Source organism: Myiozetetes cayanensis, unplaced genomic scaffold, assembly GCF_022539395.1.
Source record: "Myiozetetes cayanensis isolate MyiCay16 unplaced genomic scaffold, myiCay2020 scf155, whole genome shotgun sequence".
NCBI lineage: Eukaryota > Metazoa > Chordata > Aves > Passeriformes > Tyrannidae > Myiozetetes > Myiozetetes cayanensis.
In genome coordinates this window covers 23,338-38,973 of record NW_026087215.1, presented here as the reverse complement: position 1 = coordinate 38,973, position 15,636 = coordinate 23,338, and the positions used below count along the sequence as shown (strand labels likewise).

At 40.6% G+C, this 15,636-nt stretch overlaps 1 protein-coding gene across 1 annotated transcript in view; it reads right to left on the bottom strand.

Moving 5' to 3' along the window:
* Nucleotides 1-7,075, bottom strand: part of LOC126637620 (coiled-coil domain-containing protein 171-like) — a 37,305-nt gene extending 30,230 nt beyond the window's left edge. The window contains exons 1-3 of the mRNA XM_050310990.1: nt 7,001-7,075; nt 5,323-5,497; nt 2,356-2,537 (exon numbers count right to left, since the gene is read on the bottom strand). Of these exons, the coding sequence (XP_050166947.1) occupies nt 2,356-2,537; nt 5,323-5,497; nt 7,001-7,075 (432 nt within the window). The remainder of the gene's footprint in view (nt 1-2,355; nt 2,538-5,322; nt 5,498-7,000) is intronic.
* Between the last annotated feature and the right edge of the window lie 8,561 nt (nt 7,076-15,636).

Sequence of the window (15,636 nt, the reverse complement as noted above, 5' to 3'; positions counted from 1 at the left end):
AGAAAGGTAGTGTAGCAGACTTCAAAAGAGGGGTGGAAACTGCATCAGGACAACTTGTTTAAATCTAATACATTAGCATACGTCATTAGAACTGTTTACTCAATATCAGACACGCTCTTTGTTCACCATCAGATAATGATGATAAGTTCATTTGATAATGATAATGATGTTACGTACATTTGATGAAATTACACATAGGGACATTTCATCACTGTTATGAAATGTCTATAACCATACAGACTAAGTTTAAGACAATCCTCTAGCTTTGCCTGTATAGTAAGCCAGTGAACAGTTTTCTTCCCACCATGCAAAATATTTTAACAATTTTTACAGAAATATACAACTACTTCCACTCTCTCCACACTGGAAAGAAGTAGAAATATTTATTACTTCACGTTTATCTTCTAGAAATTAACAAGAATGAGCTGGGAAAAGTGAAATGAGTAATACATAGTTTGCTGTAAAATAATTAAAATACCCAAGACGTTTCTGCTAGAAATATAATTAACATTAGCAAACTAAAATTGTCTTGAATACATCAAGCTTGTTAAACAAGTCAACATGAGTTGTAGGATTTCAGAATCTTGAAGCCTGGACTTTTCAGACATGGTATGACTGTGTAAGGCTCTCCTAGTAGTCACCTGCACACATCTGCTCATGAAAAACACAACTCTTTTTTAAAACAAACAAACAAACAAACAAACACAAACCCAAATCCCCCAAAACCAAAAACAAACAATCAAAACCCAAACAAACAAAAAAACCACAACCCAACAAAAACCGATGTGTAAACCCAAAATTTCACATGCATTCTAAGGAAAAACTGCTTCCGTGAAGGAATATTATATTCTGCCTAACCACAAGGTGGTGATATTGCCCCTACTATCGAACTCCAACACCTTTAATCCCGTACCTGAGGGTGAGCTGAGCACACCCGATAGAGCCCACCATGAACCTCTCTGAAAGCAGAGGGTATTACTTTTCCAGTATGTGAAATATTAAATATTTCCTAGTATGAGAAAGGTGTTTTAGGGACACATTTTAATAGGTTAACTTTAATTACAGCTTGTGAAGTGGAGCTTTTCCAACCAGGATTTTCATACATGCTTAGAATTCCGTTTCTCTGTACATATCAAGACCACAATTAAATCTACTTTCTCTAGCTTTTATTTCATAACTCAGAACAACTAAATGAGATTTAAATCAGGCCTTAAATACACAACACAAAAGACTGGAACACATTCAAAGTAGTAATTTATAAACCCAGATAATTCTGACATTTATCTGCCAAGTTTAAATGAATTAAGCTTTCAAGCAACAACTAATGCAGTCAAGTACAGTTTAACATTTCTGTGTGTATTTTTTATTTTCTGAAATTACTGTTGATGCCTCAGAGGTTTTTTGTTTTTTACTTTTGTAGATTCTAGAAGTATTTGTGTGGTGAATGTTGGATTGTAATGTAGCTGTATTATATCCCTTAGCCTTAACACAGTGTTTACACATACCCAACCCTACTACCCCATTCCATATAAATGTCTCTAAATTCCGTTAGCTGGTTTATTCTTCTTTTCAAGATAGAATTGTAGAAAAACACCCCAAGGCCTGGACCAGAAGATATCACACAGACACAGCAACCTTCAAGCCCAGAACTTTGGAGGAACTCCAAGGACTGTACGTGCTGTGAAGAAGACAAAGATGAGGAAGAAGGGGTCCCAAAGACCCCAAACCCAGTTCCTGAAGGGCCATGTGAGGGGGCAGAATGGGGCAGAAATGGGGGTGGATAAACCTGGGATTCTATGGACCTTATTATAAAATCATAGAACCCCTGTCTGAGGGGCACAAGAGGTATGTATTCCTCTAGGTCTAAGGACTCATTAAAGGACCAGCTCTCTTTATCTTATTTCCTACACTAAATTGTCCTGGAGTCTTTTTGTCTTTGATCTCTTAAGGCAACATTGTAGATAACTGTAAGTAGAGTGATGGGCAGGGGAGCAAAAGCAAAGTGGAAAAATTGGATGGTTTCACTATGGAAAGCAGGTTGGGGGCTGACACTTAACAGTGAATCACATTCTCCTTTGGAGGGCACCCTATGTTTTTCCCTAACACTACCACTGTGCACTAATAACTTTGTTTAAGTGTTTACATGACAAACATGACAAACAACCACAACACATTTCAGCAAAGCAAGAAATACTATGATACACTAAGTGTAACCTTAGTGTTCTTCAGAACTATTCTGCAGTACTTAGTTATTTGGGGGATTTTTTTCCCTTAACCAGAAAGATCCCATACTTTGCACCAAAAAAAGTTCCAGACACTATCTCATGCAACTTTTCAACTATTAGCACATCATACCTGAGCAGCCCTTTCTGCTTCACTTTTTTTTTTGACAAGGAATAGAATTTCATGGTGGTAAACTCCACGGATATCGTCTTTCTCCTTTGCACATTTTTGGTGTTCTTCTTCCCACTTCTGCTGAGCCTTACGAAAAGATTTCTCAGCCTCTGCCACTTTCTGCTGATTTTTGCCACTGAGCACTATTGTTTACAGAGAAAGAAAGACAATAAAAGACAATTAGCACTTGTTTAGAAAAAATTGGATAATTATCATCAGTTCTTTTGTGTATTTTGATATCCTGTGGAAGACTGGAACTTTAACACTTCCAGAATTGGAGAGCATGACCTTCGTTATAAAGAAACAATCACATTTTGTGTTTTTATAGCATCTTTCACACATCTGTATCACCAGACAAAGGGCTGGTTTGGTGACTTTTAGGAATTGAAATCCTTCTCCTCTTGGAAAAGAGTAAAAACTTGAGTTAACTCTTCCAAGTGAGGCCTCTATATCCTGGAGAACTTAATTTCAGATTTCTTCAACATTTTGGCATCTTATATCCAAATGTCTATTTGATATAGATATTAGTCTGCATCAATTAATTTTGAGCTCCGTTTAAATGACAGTAAAAACAGAAAACTGCCTCATGAAAAAAAATGTAGGAAAACCTAAGGCAGGTTGGGCTAATGAGTAAAGGGTTAGGTTTTCCAAGGAAACTTACTGATGCTTGGGATATTTAAATCTTCAACCCAGCAAGTGCCCCAAGATAGGGAAATATTGAATATACCCTTCTTTGAAAACTTAAATGCCAAGGAAAACTTCCTTACCTATAAACAGTTTTACCTGGAACTTTCCTTAATCTTACAAAGTGGATTTTGGATGAAAATATTTTGTATTATATTTTATTTTTCTGGGTAAAACTAGCTACATTAACATTTAAATTATCACCCGTTTCTAACAGATTTTTATTTCAAATTCATCCCATTTTTCTGAAACTTCTTTCTAGGTGGAGAAAGATAAACAGAAAAGACATATTAAGATAACACAGAGAATTAGTGGACAAAGTGATGGGAAAGAACTATCAGGTAGCAGAAAGTCAAATCTCAGTGAGATTGGCAGAAAAACAATTCAGAAGGAAACCTGAAGAGGACAAGGTCCAAATGAGTGCTCTGTCTAAGAAGCTAAGTTGGGATCACATCAGAGTATCACACAAGGTGAAGAAGGCTCCAAGAGATCAGGGGAAAAGAAGCAGTAAGTTATACACCAAGAAAGAACTGAGAAGCAACAACTGATGATTTGGCTTCTTTGGCATTTGTCATAATAAAAAAAAAAATGGTTTGAGAAATTTTAACCAATGTAATCTCTACTATCACTTAGAGACTTCTAATTACTGGTATTGAGAGAAACACGTATTCAAGAAACACTCCCTTGCCTCTGCAAAACCTCTCCTACCCCCTTTTTGTTCTCCAGTCCCCTCAACACACCCTTATAGCATAGTTCCTTCAAAGAGGTGACAGGTAGCCCAGCACACTGGGGTCACTGTGCTATGGTTCCTCCATCATCATCAGACCCTTCTGAGTCCTGCCTCTCGGTGCCTGCATGAGCAGTCACTGATCAGGCAGCTGCTCTGCCAGTCTCTCATACTGTTTCTTTTTTTTTGTTTCCCTTGGCATTTGCTACTCTTTGTACAGGCTCTGTGCACACTCTGGTGGGCAGTTTGGTGCACAGTGGTGAGTGAGCTTTGGTATAGTGGAGCTGACCAGGACCAGTCTCATGCAGACCCAGACCTTTATCCTTCTGCACAGGTTGCCTTGCAGACCCACACCCACCACAGACACCTGCCATTTGTACCTGATGCAGCAGCAAATCAGTTTTCCAAATCATAAAGTGAATTACAAACTCAGATTTAAAGTATTTTAAAATACACACTTACTACTCCCTTCTAATTTGGCAAACAAGCTAGTGAGCATGTATAGAAGTAAACTTAACTTTTCCAAATGGGAGGAACTTGCTGTTCAAGTCTTCAGCTTGCAATCACAGGGAAATTTCCAAAGGGACAGAAAAATGCCTTCTTCCAGTTAGCAATCCATGAGATTTTTAGAAGGTTTTTTTGTGTTCTCCGAAAGAGTTAAAGTTCAGCTTTCTCACTGTCTCAAAAAAATATCTGGCACTTTAAATACTTGCATGTTTCAGAGACTCCTTCCATCCTTGGAAGGTTAAATTCTTAAAGAGGAGTGCTTCAATCTCTTCAGAACATCAAAGGTTCAACAAATTCACAAATGTATCTCCTATACTAAATTTAAAAGGTATTATACTTACTTAGGTAACTCAAAATGCACCTCACTGACTTGTAAGAGTGGGAAATCTCTCTGTTTGAGAAGGATTAAGAAAATCTCAGTTTCTGAATGCAAAACTAGTAGGGACAAAATGTTTAGGCAAAACTCTTCCTTTTCACATACTACTGTCACAACAGTAAATAACAAAGATGATGAATGGAAACCAGACATGAGCAACAAAAAGCTAGAAGCATTGGAAAAGACAAAAGAAAGAAGCAGTATGATGAGAACTCTTGGGGAAAAAAGTTGTTGGAAATAGTGAGGAAAAAAAAGAACAGAACTGGATTTTTTTGGTATTAGTAGTAGCAGTCGTAGTATTTTTTTCCTCCTGAAATAGAAAAAGAAGAATTTCTGGACAATAGTGATAAGCAGGATGTGGAGATGGACACTGTGATGACAAGTTTGTAAACAGACAGCACTGAAGGAAGGAATAACAGAAGGTAAGGGACAAGATATAAAAAGAGCTGACAGGTTTAGCAGGTCTTATTTAATTCACACAAGGCAACAAGAGTTTTGTAAACCCTTATGAGTTTATAAATGCAGATGGATAAGATGTGGGAGATTCAAGAAAAACAGCAGGAGCTAGAAAATTTGTTTTACCAACTTGGGGCTGACTTAGCCTCTGGTTCATCTTTGCTTTTTTGGAACTTACCTTGCAGTTCCATAAGTTCACTTTTTGCAACACACAGCTCCTCTTCTGCAGCATACATTTGCATCTGAGCCTCTTTTCTGGCCACTGACAATTCATACTCCAAACCTCGACGAATAGCTTCCCCTCTCTCAAGTTCCAAACGTAATTTAATTATCTCTTTTTCATACTGTGACTTCTAGAAAATAAATTTGTACCAGAAAACTGGCAGTAAAGTGCAACGTTACAGAAATACACCTACAGAGTATTTTTTAAGGATATTTTGGGTTGTATTCACAGCTGCCATCTTATTCCATTTGAATTTGAAATATGGTCTTGCAACTGCACATTTATGTACTTTTAAAATATTTTCAGGAGGGCTTTATGCAAACTCATCAAATTCCTGGATTAATTTCATTTACCTTTAACATACCCCTCTGTTTTCCAAAAAATACATGACCTTAAGAAAATGAAAGTTATAATACTATCATCTCCTGGGATTTCAGAGGGGAAAATATGGCAACAGAAACATTATATTGAAAGGCAGTTTTCTGGTAACTTTGTTTAACACTTAAAAATATAATTATGTCAGGATACTGGGGTATCAGACACCTAGTTACTCACTATGTAAGAACATAAACTTCAGTCCAATAATGTTCTGTTATCAAACAGAATGATATTAAACAAACGAAGAATGGAAATCACTTCAAAAAGGACTAAGAAAGATAGTTTAGTCACGACTGCCAAAAACTGGATCCAGAAAAATTAAATTCAAGCTATTCCAACACAAGAAGGTGGAAAGTGAAACATATTTCTTCAGAACATCTACAAAGGAGCAACATACTTATTAAAGGGAACTTAATTCTTGGGAAATAATTTATCCCTGTTACAAAGGTTTTCCCTGCTGCTGTCAGAGCAAACTAGTATTGAAATGCAGTAGCAGTAAGAAAATGCTTCACTAATATTTTCTTTGGTTTGAATATCAGCTCTCACACTAACAAATACAAGAAAAGGTGAGCACTGAGTAGAGCACTAGTTGCAATCGGCTTAAAGTTTGTTGCTATTTGGCACACTTTTCACACCTGCTAATGCCAAACTGGCAGCTGATATCCTGTTTTAAACTGTGCTGCTGAAGTATTGTTACTGCTACAGGTAACCATTCTACTCTCAGCAGTTTGTTAAAGGGCAGATGATGTGAGTGTTCATTCATCTGGTTTTGGTTAAATCCAGCCAATAAACCCAATTTAATGTTCTATATCTATTTATTATTGGAGTGTGTACCCAAATTAAGAGATTCCTGCTTCTCCTACAATGACTTGCTCTTTCCTGCTTCCATTGCCCCGTGAAATGTCAGGTGATTCTGTAAATTGCATCCCTGAAATTATCTGGATTAAAACACTCCAACAAACAAACCAAACACCTCTGACATCAAAAATTTGAAAGCTGAGGGTGTACAAGATTCTTCTGCATCATTTTGCTGCTGTGAAATGCTCAAGTTACTTACACATACCTTTAACTATAAACAGTGACAGTACAGGTGCTAACAACTCCTGCGAACGGGTATGAGAAGTCTGTACAGTGCTATTTCCTTGTTATATTCCAACTAGTGACAGTGCTTTTGATTCAACCCTTGAGAGTATTATTTTAATGAAACCAATTATATTTATTGCAAGCATAAAAAAAAAGTAAATAAAGTCCTTACTTCTTTCTTGAATTCAGTAATTAATTCAACATTTTCTTTTTCAGTCTGATGGAGTTTCCTTTTTAGATCATCCATAGTATCCTTGTCTGATGGATTTCTATTCTGTGCCTCATATAAGCTGAAAAATATTGATTTTTTGAAAAAAAAAGTGAGTAGTACCTTGAAGTTTTAATACTCCTTTACTTCAGTTACTCAATTGTGGGCCCAAAGTCCTAAACATTCACTTAAGCAAAATTATGCCATGCATAATGATTATGTCATCATACTATTGCTCTTTGAAAAAAGGGTCACATAGAACTGCATATTTTGCAAGATATGAGAAATGTAGCAGGAGGAACTTGAAACAGTTATGTGCCTTGGATTAACAGAGATGCTTAAGCATAACAGGTTCTTTATTACTTTTCATTATTTTTATTATTGATATGATAAACTTCCAGGATGTTTGAAAAACATCATTCCAATCATGTACATTAAAATGATTAGCAAATTTTTGCTTGTTTCTGCAGTAAGGTGCATTTTTAATATGGATTGTCATCTCAAAGCCATATCTGTCATGAAGCAAAAGCACAAATGTGGAATAAACCTGACTTTTACACACTTTGTCTTCAAAGATATATACATTTCAACTACAGACAAGCAACTGATCACAAACATAATAAAAATTAGAGGTCTAGTCCTATGAACTACATGGTATCCTAATTTCCACTACTATTTTAGTTCAAAGAAAATCTACTGTGGAGCTGGCAGAATCAGCCCTTGATCGCTAAAAGCATTAATAAAAGAATCAAAACCAGCTTCTATATGTAAAGTGAAAAATTATCATAGAATCATAGAATCAGGTGGAACCATGGAAAGGACCTCTGAGATCATCAAGTCCAACCCTTGATCCATTACCACCACACTTACTAGACTACGGCACTAAGTGACACACCCAGTCTCTTCTTAAATACCTCCAGGGACAGGGAATACACCACCTCACTGGGCAGCCCATTCCAATGCCTGATTACCCTCTCTGTGAAGAATTTCTTCCTAATAGCCAACATAAACCTCCACTGGCAGAGCTTGAAACCATGCTCTCTTGTCTTACTGATAGTTGCCTGGGAAAAGAGACCCACCTGGCTACAATCTCCTTTCAGGGAGTTGTAGAGAGTGATGAGGTCTCCTCTGAGCCTTTTCTTTTCCAGACCAAACAACCCCAGCTCCCTCAGCCTCTCCTCACAGGACTTGTGTTCAAGTCCCTTCGCCAGCCTGGTTGCTCTTCTCTGGACCTGCTCCAGCACCTCAGTATCTTTCCTGAACTGAGGGGTCCAGAACTGTGCTGAGTACAGGGGAAGAATCACTTCCCTCATCCTGCTGGCCACGCTGTTCCCGATACGGGCCAGGATGCCATTGGCCTTCTTGGCCACCCGGGCACACTGCTGGCTCATGTTCAGCTTCCTGTCAATCAGCATCCCCAGATCCCTTTCTGCCTGGCTGCTCTCCAGCCACTCTGTCTGTGCCCAGCCTGTAGCGCTGCAGGGGGTTGTTGTGGCCAAAGTGCAGGACCCGGCACTTGGCCTTGTTGAACCTCATCTCATTGGAATCAGCCCAACTCTCCAGCCTGTCCAGGTACCTCTGCAGAGCCCTCCTGCCTCCCAGCTGATTGACACTCCCTCCCAGCTTGGTGTCATCTGCAAATTTACTAATGGTGGACTCAATCCCCTCATCTAAATCACTGATGAAGATGTTAGACAGAACTGCACCCAACACTCATCCCTGGGGAACACACTAGTGACCGGCCGTCAGCTGGATGCAGCCCCGTTCACCAGCACTCTCTGGTCCCAGCCCTCCAGCCAGTTCTTAACCCAGCACAGAGTGCCCCTGTCCAAGACGTGGGCTGCCAGCTTTTCCAGGAGTATGCTGTGGGAGACAGTGCCAAAGGCTTTGCTGAATAGATGCTATATAGATAATAGATGTCTATCTGCTGTCCAGATAGACACATCCACAGCCTTCCCCTCATCCACCAGGCAGGTCACCTGATAGTAAAAGGAGATCATGTTGGTCAGACAGGACCTGCCCTTCCTAAACCCGTGCTGGCTGGCTCTGATGCCTTGTCCATCCTGTAGGTGCTGTGTGATTGCACTCAGGATGATCTGCTCCATAACCTTGCCAGGCACTGAGGTCAGGCTGACAGGTCTGTAGTTTCATGGGTCCTACTTCTGGCCCTTTCTGTGGATGGGCGTGACATTCACCAACTTCCACAATCATCTGGGACCTTCCCAGTGAGCTGGACTGTTGGTAAATGATGGAGAGCAGCTTTGTGAGCTCTTCTGCTCCCTCATCACCCTTGGGTAGATCACACCTGGTCCCATAGACTTGTGAGGATCTACGTGGCTCAGCAGGTCACTAACTGTTTACTCCTGGATTACAGGGGGACTATTCAGCTTCTTTTCCCTGTCTACAAGCTCCAGAAGCCAGCTGTCCTCAGGACAACCTGTCTTAACTGTTGAAGACTGAGGTAAAGAAGGTGTTAAATACCTCACTCTTGTCCTCATCTTTGATAACTATGTTCCCACCCATGTCCAATAAAGAATGCAGGTTTTCCTTGTCCCTCCTTTTGCTACTGATGTATCTATAGAACGATTTTTTTTTATCCCTAACAGAAGTGGCAAGATCAAGTTCGACTTTTGCCTTCATCTCTCTGATTTTCTTTCAGTAAGATCTAACTATATTCCTAAACTCTTCCTGAGTAGCCAGCCCTTTTTACCATAACTGGTAGTCTCTCTTTTTTACCCTAATCTCCTTTCAAACCTCCCTGTTCAGCCAGACCTGTCATCTTCCCCTTTGGTTTGCCTTTCGGCAGACTGGGGAAGCCTTCTCTTGTGCATTCAAGACTTCCTTCTTGAAGCATGTCCATCCCTCCTGGACCCCCTTGTTTTCAAGGGTAGTTTCCCAGGATACACTCTGAACTACTCTTCTGAAAAGGCCAAAATCTGCCCTCTGGAAGTCCAGCATAGAGGTTTTATTGATGGCCCTCCTTGCATCCCTGAGTATTGAAAACTCTATTATTTCATGGTCACTGTACCCCAGATGGCCTCTGACACCACATCTCCCACCAGCCCCTCTCTGTTTAGAAACGGAAGGTCTACTGGGACCCCATCTCCAGTAGGCTCATTTACCAGCTGGAGCAGGAAATTATCCTCTATACACTCTAGAAATCTCCTAGACTGCCTCTTCTTTATTGAGTCCATCATCAGCAAATTTGCTGATGACACCAAGTTGGGAGGGAGTGTCAACCTACCAGAAGGCAGGAGGGCTCTGCAGAGGGACCTGGATAGACTGGAGAGCTGGGCTGACTCCAATGGGATGAAGTTCAACAAGGCCAAGTGCCGGGTCCTGCACTTTGGCCACAACAACCCCCTGCAGCGCTACAGGCTGGGCACAGAGTGGCTGGAGAGCAGCCAGGTGGAAAGGGACCTGGGGGTGCTGATTGACAGGAAGCTGAACATGAGCCAGCAGTGTGCCCAGGTGGCCAAGAAGGCCAATGGCATCCTGGCCTGCATCAAGAACAGTGTGGCCAGCAGGAGCAGGGAAGTGATCCTTCCCCTGTACTCTGTGTTGGTGAGGCCACACCTTGAGTATTGTGTTCAGCTCTGGGCCCCTCAGTTCAGGAAGGATATTGAGGTGCTGGAGCGGGTCCAGAGAAGAGCAACCAGGCTGGTGAAGGGACTTGAGCACAAGTCCTATGAGGAGAGGCTGAGGGAGCTGGGATTGTTTAGTCTAGAGAAGAGAAGGCTCAGAGGTGACCTCATCACTCTCTTCAACTACCTGAAGGGAAGTTATAGCCAGGTGGGGGTTGGTCTCTTCTCCCAGGCAACCAACAACAGGACAAGGGGACATGGGCTCAAGCTCTGCCAGGGGAAGTTTAGGTTAGATGTTAGGAAGAAATTCTTTACAGAGAGGGTGATCAGGCATTGGAACGGCCTGCCCAGAGAGGTGGTGGATTCACCATCCCTGGAAGTTTTTAAAAAGAGATTGGACATGGCCCTTAGTGCCATGATATAGTAATTAGAGTTGGATCAGGGGTTGGACTTGATGATCTTGGAGGTCTTTTCCAACCCAATCTATTCTATGATTCTATGATTCTATGATTCTCTGCTGTGCGGAGTTCCCAGCAGACATCCAGCAGGTTAAAGTCACCCACAAGAACAAGAGCTGGAGATTTTGAGACATCCGCCAGCAGCTTTTAGAACAATTCATCTCTCTCATAATCCTGGTTAGGTGATCTGTAACAGACTCTCATGAGGATATCAGCCTTGCTGGCTTTCCCCCTGATTCTGATCCACAGTCACTCAACCTTATCGTTACTGACTTCAAGTGCTACAGAGTCAAGAGAGTCTCTAACATACAGAGCCACCCCTGCACCTCTCCTACCTTGCCTGTCCCTTCTGAAGAGCCATTCATGGCAGCACTCCAGTCATGCGAGTCATCCCACCACATTTCCATGATGGTGACTACATCACAGCTTTCCTGCTGCACAATGCCTTCCAGCTCCTCCTGTTTGGTACCCACACTGGTGGGTATACATTGGTGTACATGCACTGCAGCTGGGCTGCTGGTTTCACTTCTAACTCAGGTTTTCCACCCTCAGGCTCACCTAGGGAGAGCCTATTTCAACCGCTTCACCCCTAAAACCTAGTTTAAAACCCTCCTGATCAACCCCGACAACCTGTGGCTACAGTCCTTTTGCCCTTGCTAGATAGATGAAGCCCATCTAATTTGAGGAGAGTAGGTACCACGGAATTTGCCCCATGGTCAAAAAAACCAAAATTCTGCCAGTGGCACCAATTCTTTAGCCACCTATTGATGAGATGGGTTTTCCTACTCCTCTCCTCATTCCTGAGGTGAACACCACCTGTGCTCCTGTCCCATTAACTAATGGACCCAGAGCTTTGAAATCCTTTTTTAATCGCCCTGGTACTTCTTCCATCAATGTCCTCACTGTCAGCCTGCACTACCAACAGTGGATAATAATCTGAGGGGCGAATTAGCTCAGGGAGTCTCCTACTAGTATCCCTCACCCTGGCTTCTGGAAGGCAGCAAACCTCCCTGTGGGATGGGTCCAGTCGATATATAGGGCCCTCAGTTCCCCTCAGAAGGGAATCACTGACTACAACTGCTCTTGTTTTTTTCCTTATTGCTGTGGTTGTGATCCATCTGGTAGACAGAGTGGAACCAGGAGACCCTCCAGACAGATCTTCCTTCTGACTGTACTCTACCCAATTCTCTGGGTCCAGGGCCTCAAACCTGTTCTTTAAGGGCACCCAGGGAGGTGATGGGAGTCAGGAAGGGATTCTTTTGCCTCTCCAATCTCCAACCTGTTTCCATTCCCCCTCATCTACTTGGTTTGCTCCATCTGCCTGATGGCAGGAGGGGCAGAGCTTTACTATGTCCTACTGGACTTCCTTTGGGGTCTAAAGGGTGCGACTCCACCAATCAATTTCCCTTTCACTTTCCCTAATGCTTCTTAGCCTCTCTAGCTCTTCCTTGAGCTCTGCTGCCAGGCACAGCAAATCATTCACCTGCTTGCATTGTACAGAGATACCACTCACACTGTCCTCAGGTATTGGTGCCAGGGTCAAACACTCTGTGCAGCCAGAGATCTGAACAGCTGCATCTATCTGGATGTCCTTCTTGATAACAGTAGCAACAGTATTCACTTTTTTAGAAACCATTGCTTGCAAAACAAATGGAAAGAAAAAAAAAAGAAAAAGAACCAAGCCTCAGCCAAGAGCACTGGGAGGTGGCTAAGCCCCTTCCTGCTTGCTCTGCCTGCTCGAACTGCCTCACTAACTGCCATGCCATGTCCCTGTTCGCCGTGCTCCTGGTCACTGGCACTCCCAGCAGCTGTTTAAATCCAATGCCGTTGGGTAGGCAGTGTCCCCTGGTGATATTTAATATTTCTTGCATGGAGAGCACACAGAATAAAAGCAAGGGAAAAACCACCTTTGTAAAGTAAATAAAAAAACACCTTTAAATCTTTAAGTAAGATACATTAGTTTGTATGACAATCAGCTTTAAGGAAAGTTGTTCCTTTCCACTCTCTGATTACCTATCTAGAAAAAAAAAAGCACAATGGAAATACCTACATATTAAAACTTACTCAAGGGCAAATTTAACTGGATCACTGGGGAGAGGGGGAGCCAAAATAAATCATTACATTAAAAAAACCCAAAACCAAACACCAAAAAGCAACCAACCAAACCACACACAACTTACAAATAACAGCAAATTAGGGAAGATATAGAAATGCAAAATGTGTATTAGAGCATTAAAGCAAATAGCATAAGAGTAAATACCAGGGAAAAAAAAACATTAAAAAATTTTTGAAATAGCATTTTATGCACAGCTTCTCAACTCACAATGCCACTAGTGGAAACTTAAAAATATAGAGCAGAAAACCCTTTTTTTGTTCTTAGGATAGAATCAAATCAGTTACTTAAGAAAAAAAACAACAACAACAACCAAAACCACAAACAAAACAAAAACCCAAACCAAACAAAACAATACAGGAAAGCTGATGTAATATTACTATGTTACCCATTTCATTGTTATATTTGTCTATTAAAACATTTTCAAATAAAACAGAAAATAGCCTCAAGAATTCTTGTTTCTGTGATATGTTCTTTAATCATCACAGCATCACCCAAACATCCAGTACTTTATGAAAGCTTCATACTACCTATTGTAGGAGATTCTTCCTTCCTTATTTATATTGCAAGTAGAAGTGCTACAAGCATAAAGCTCTCAGAAGCTTAAAATAAAGACAAAATCACAGAAAAACCTTGGAAAGTTCTGAAACATGTCTAACAGCAATTCAGGGAAGGCTTTCTCCTTCCATTTTCATATATTCCTAGTTCATCAATAATTTGTTTTGAACCAAAGATATATTTTACCAACTACAGCCTTTACCTAAGTCACCAATTTTAGTAGACTTTAAAACTATTCAGGAAAGCATATGAGTAGGTGAAATAACTTTTGAGTTCTACACCTCAAAAGGACTATTTATGTCTCAAAAACTAAATTCAAATTCACTTCATAGGTCAGCTAGTGACAGTCAACATAGGCCATTGCAAACTTTTCACTAGCTTTTCTTCCACAACTGACAAAAAAAGTAGTGGAATTCTGTAACACAGAGAAATTTTCTTTTCTTTATTACCTAGCAGTGTAAGTTTGCTGAAAGAGTAGTCTGTAGTCTGATTTTCTAAGCAAAGCTTATATTAATGGAATTTCACTGTTCTTACATAACTGGCAGTTTTGTATAGTCAGACTAAATGAAGACAAATAGCTCTCACAGCTAAGACAAACAGAATGAATTAAGCTTACTTTAATTGTGACAAAGATGAAACTCATCAGGTTAAAAGAACAGAAGCCAGAGGGCCAGTCTGCACACATGCAAGTAACTCGTTTTATCTAGTGACTATATTGCACGTATCACACCATATCTGGTTCTTCTCTGATCTGAACTATATAATTTCAGGGATCTGGAAAATAAATAAAACACAAGAAGAGGAACCCTACTGCTAGACTTAAAAATATGGAAGTGGAGCTCACCGGTTAGCATCTGTGGGAGGCAAGTTGGATGAAGTCATGATGTCTAATACGCAGTTTCTGAAGTCTATAAACTGAGGAAAAATGAATATTGTCATTAGCCATACATAATTTTACTTGAGAAGCATCGAAGATTGCCCCTTTCTAAATCATAAAAGTACTAAAATCTCTAGCACAGACATACTTCAGTTTATTTGGCAACTACTAAAATAATACTAATGAATAGCAGAAAAAAAAATAGGTACAAGTGAAAGACTTCATTAAAAAATCTGGCTTTTTCACCTCCAGGATAGAATTCACTTACTCTATCCAGCAAGTAACAGCTGCAGTGAAAAAAAACCAAATTAGTTTCCTAACATAATCAAAATATCTTCTGTCACATCCACATCATTCTGAAGTTTTAAAACTTCTTTAAATTGCTCTCAAGTCACATAGAGGGAAAACAAAACAAAACAAATAGACAAAAACCAAAACAAAACCACACAAAAGCAAACAAAGAAACCACACACCTAAAGCAGAAGAGTGTTACCTGTGAATGTTAATAATTTTTGAATATGCAACATTCGTCTGTTAAAATATGTATCAACAATTTATTAGCATGCAAATTTTCCAAAAGCGTGCTTTTTCACTTAGGAAAAAAAATTTCAGTGCCATAGGAGTGGCTTCTAGGAGTCCCATAATTAAAGAAAATAGTAAAATAAATGTTTGGTTGAGGAGTTGATACATTCGATGTGTGTTACCCAAAAAACTTGTGTCATATCCTCCTGCCAAACTTCTGAATTCATTTAACTAACTAGAGAGGCCACTGAATTTAGACTGGATATGAGGAAGAAATTCTTCCCTGTGAGGGTGGTGAGGCACTGGCACAGTTTGCCCAGTGATGCTGTGGCTGCCCCATCCCTGGAAGCGTCCAAGGCCAGTTTGGACGGGGCTTGGAGCAACCTGGGATAGTGGAAGGTGTCCCTGCCCATGGCGGGGCGGTTGGAACGAGGCCATCGTTGAAGGTCCCACTGAAACCATTCTATGATAGAGGCCGCTTAAAAATA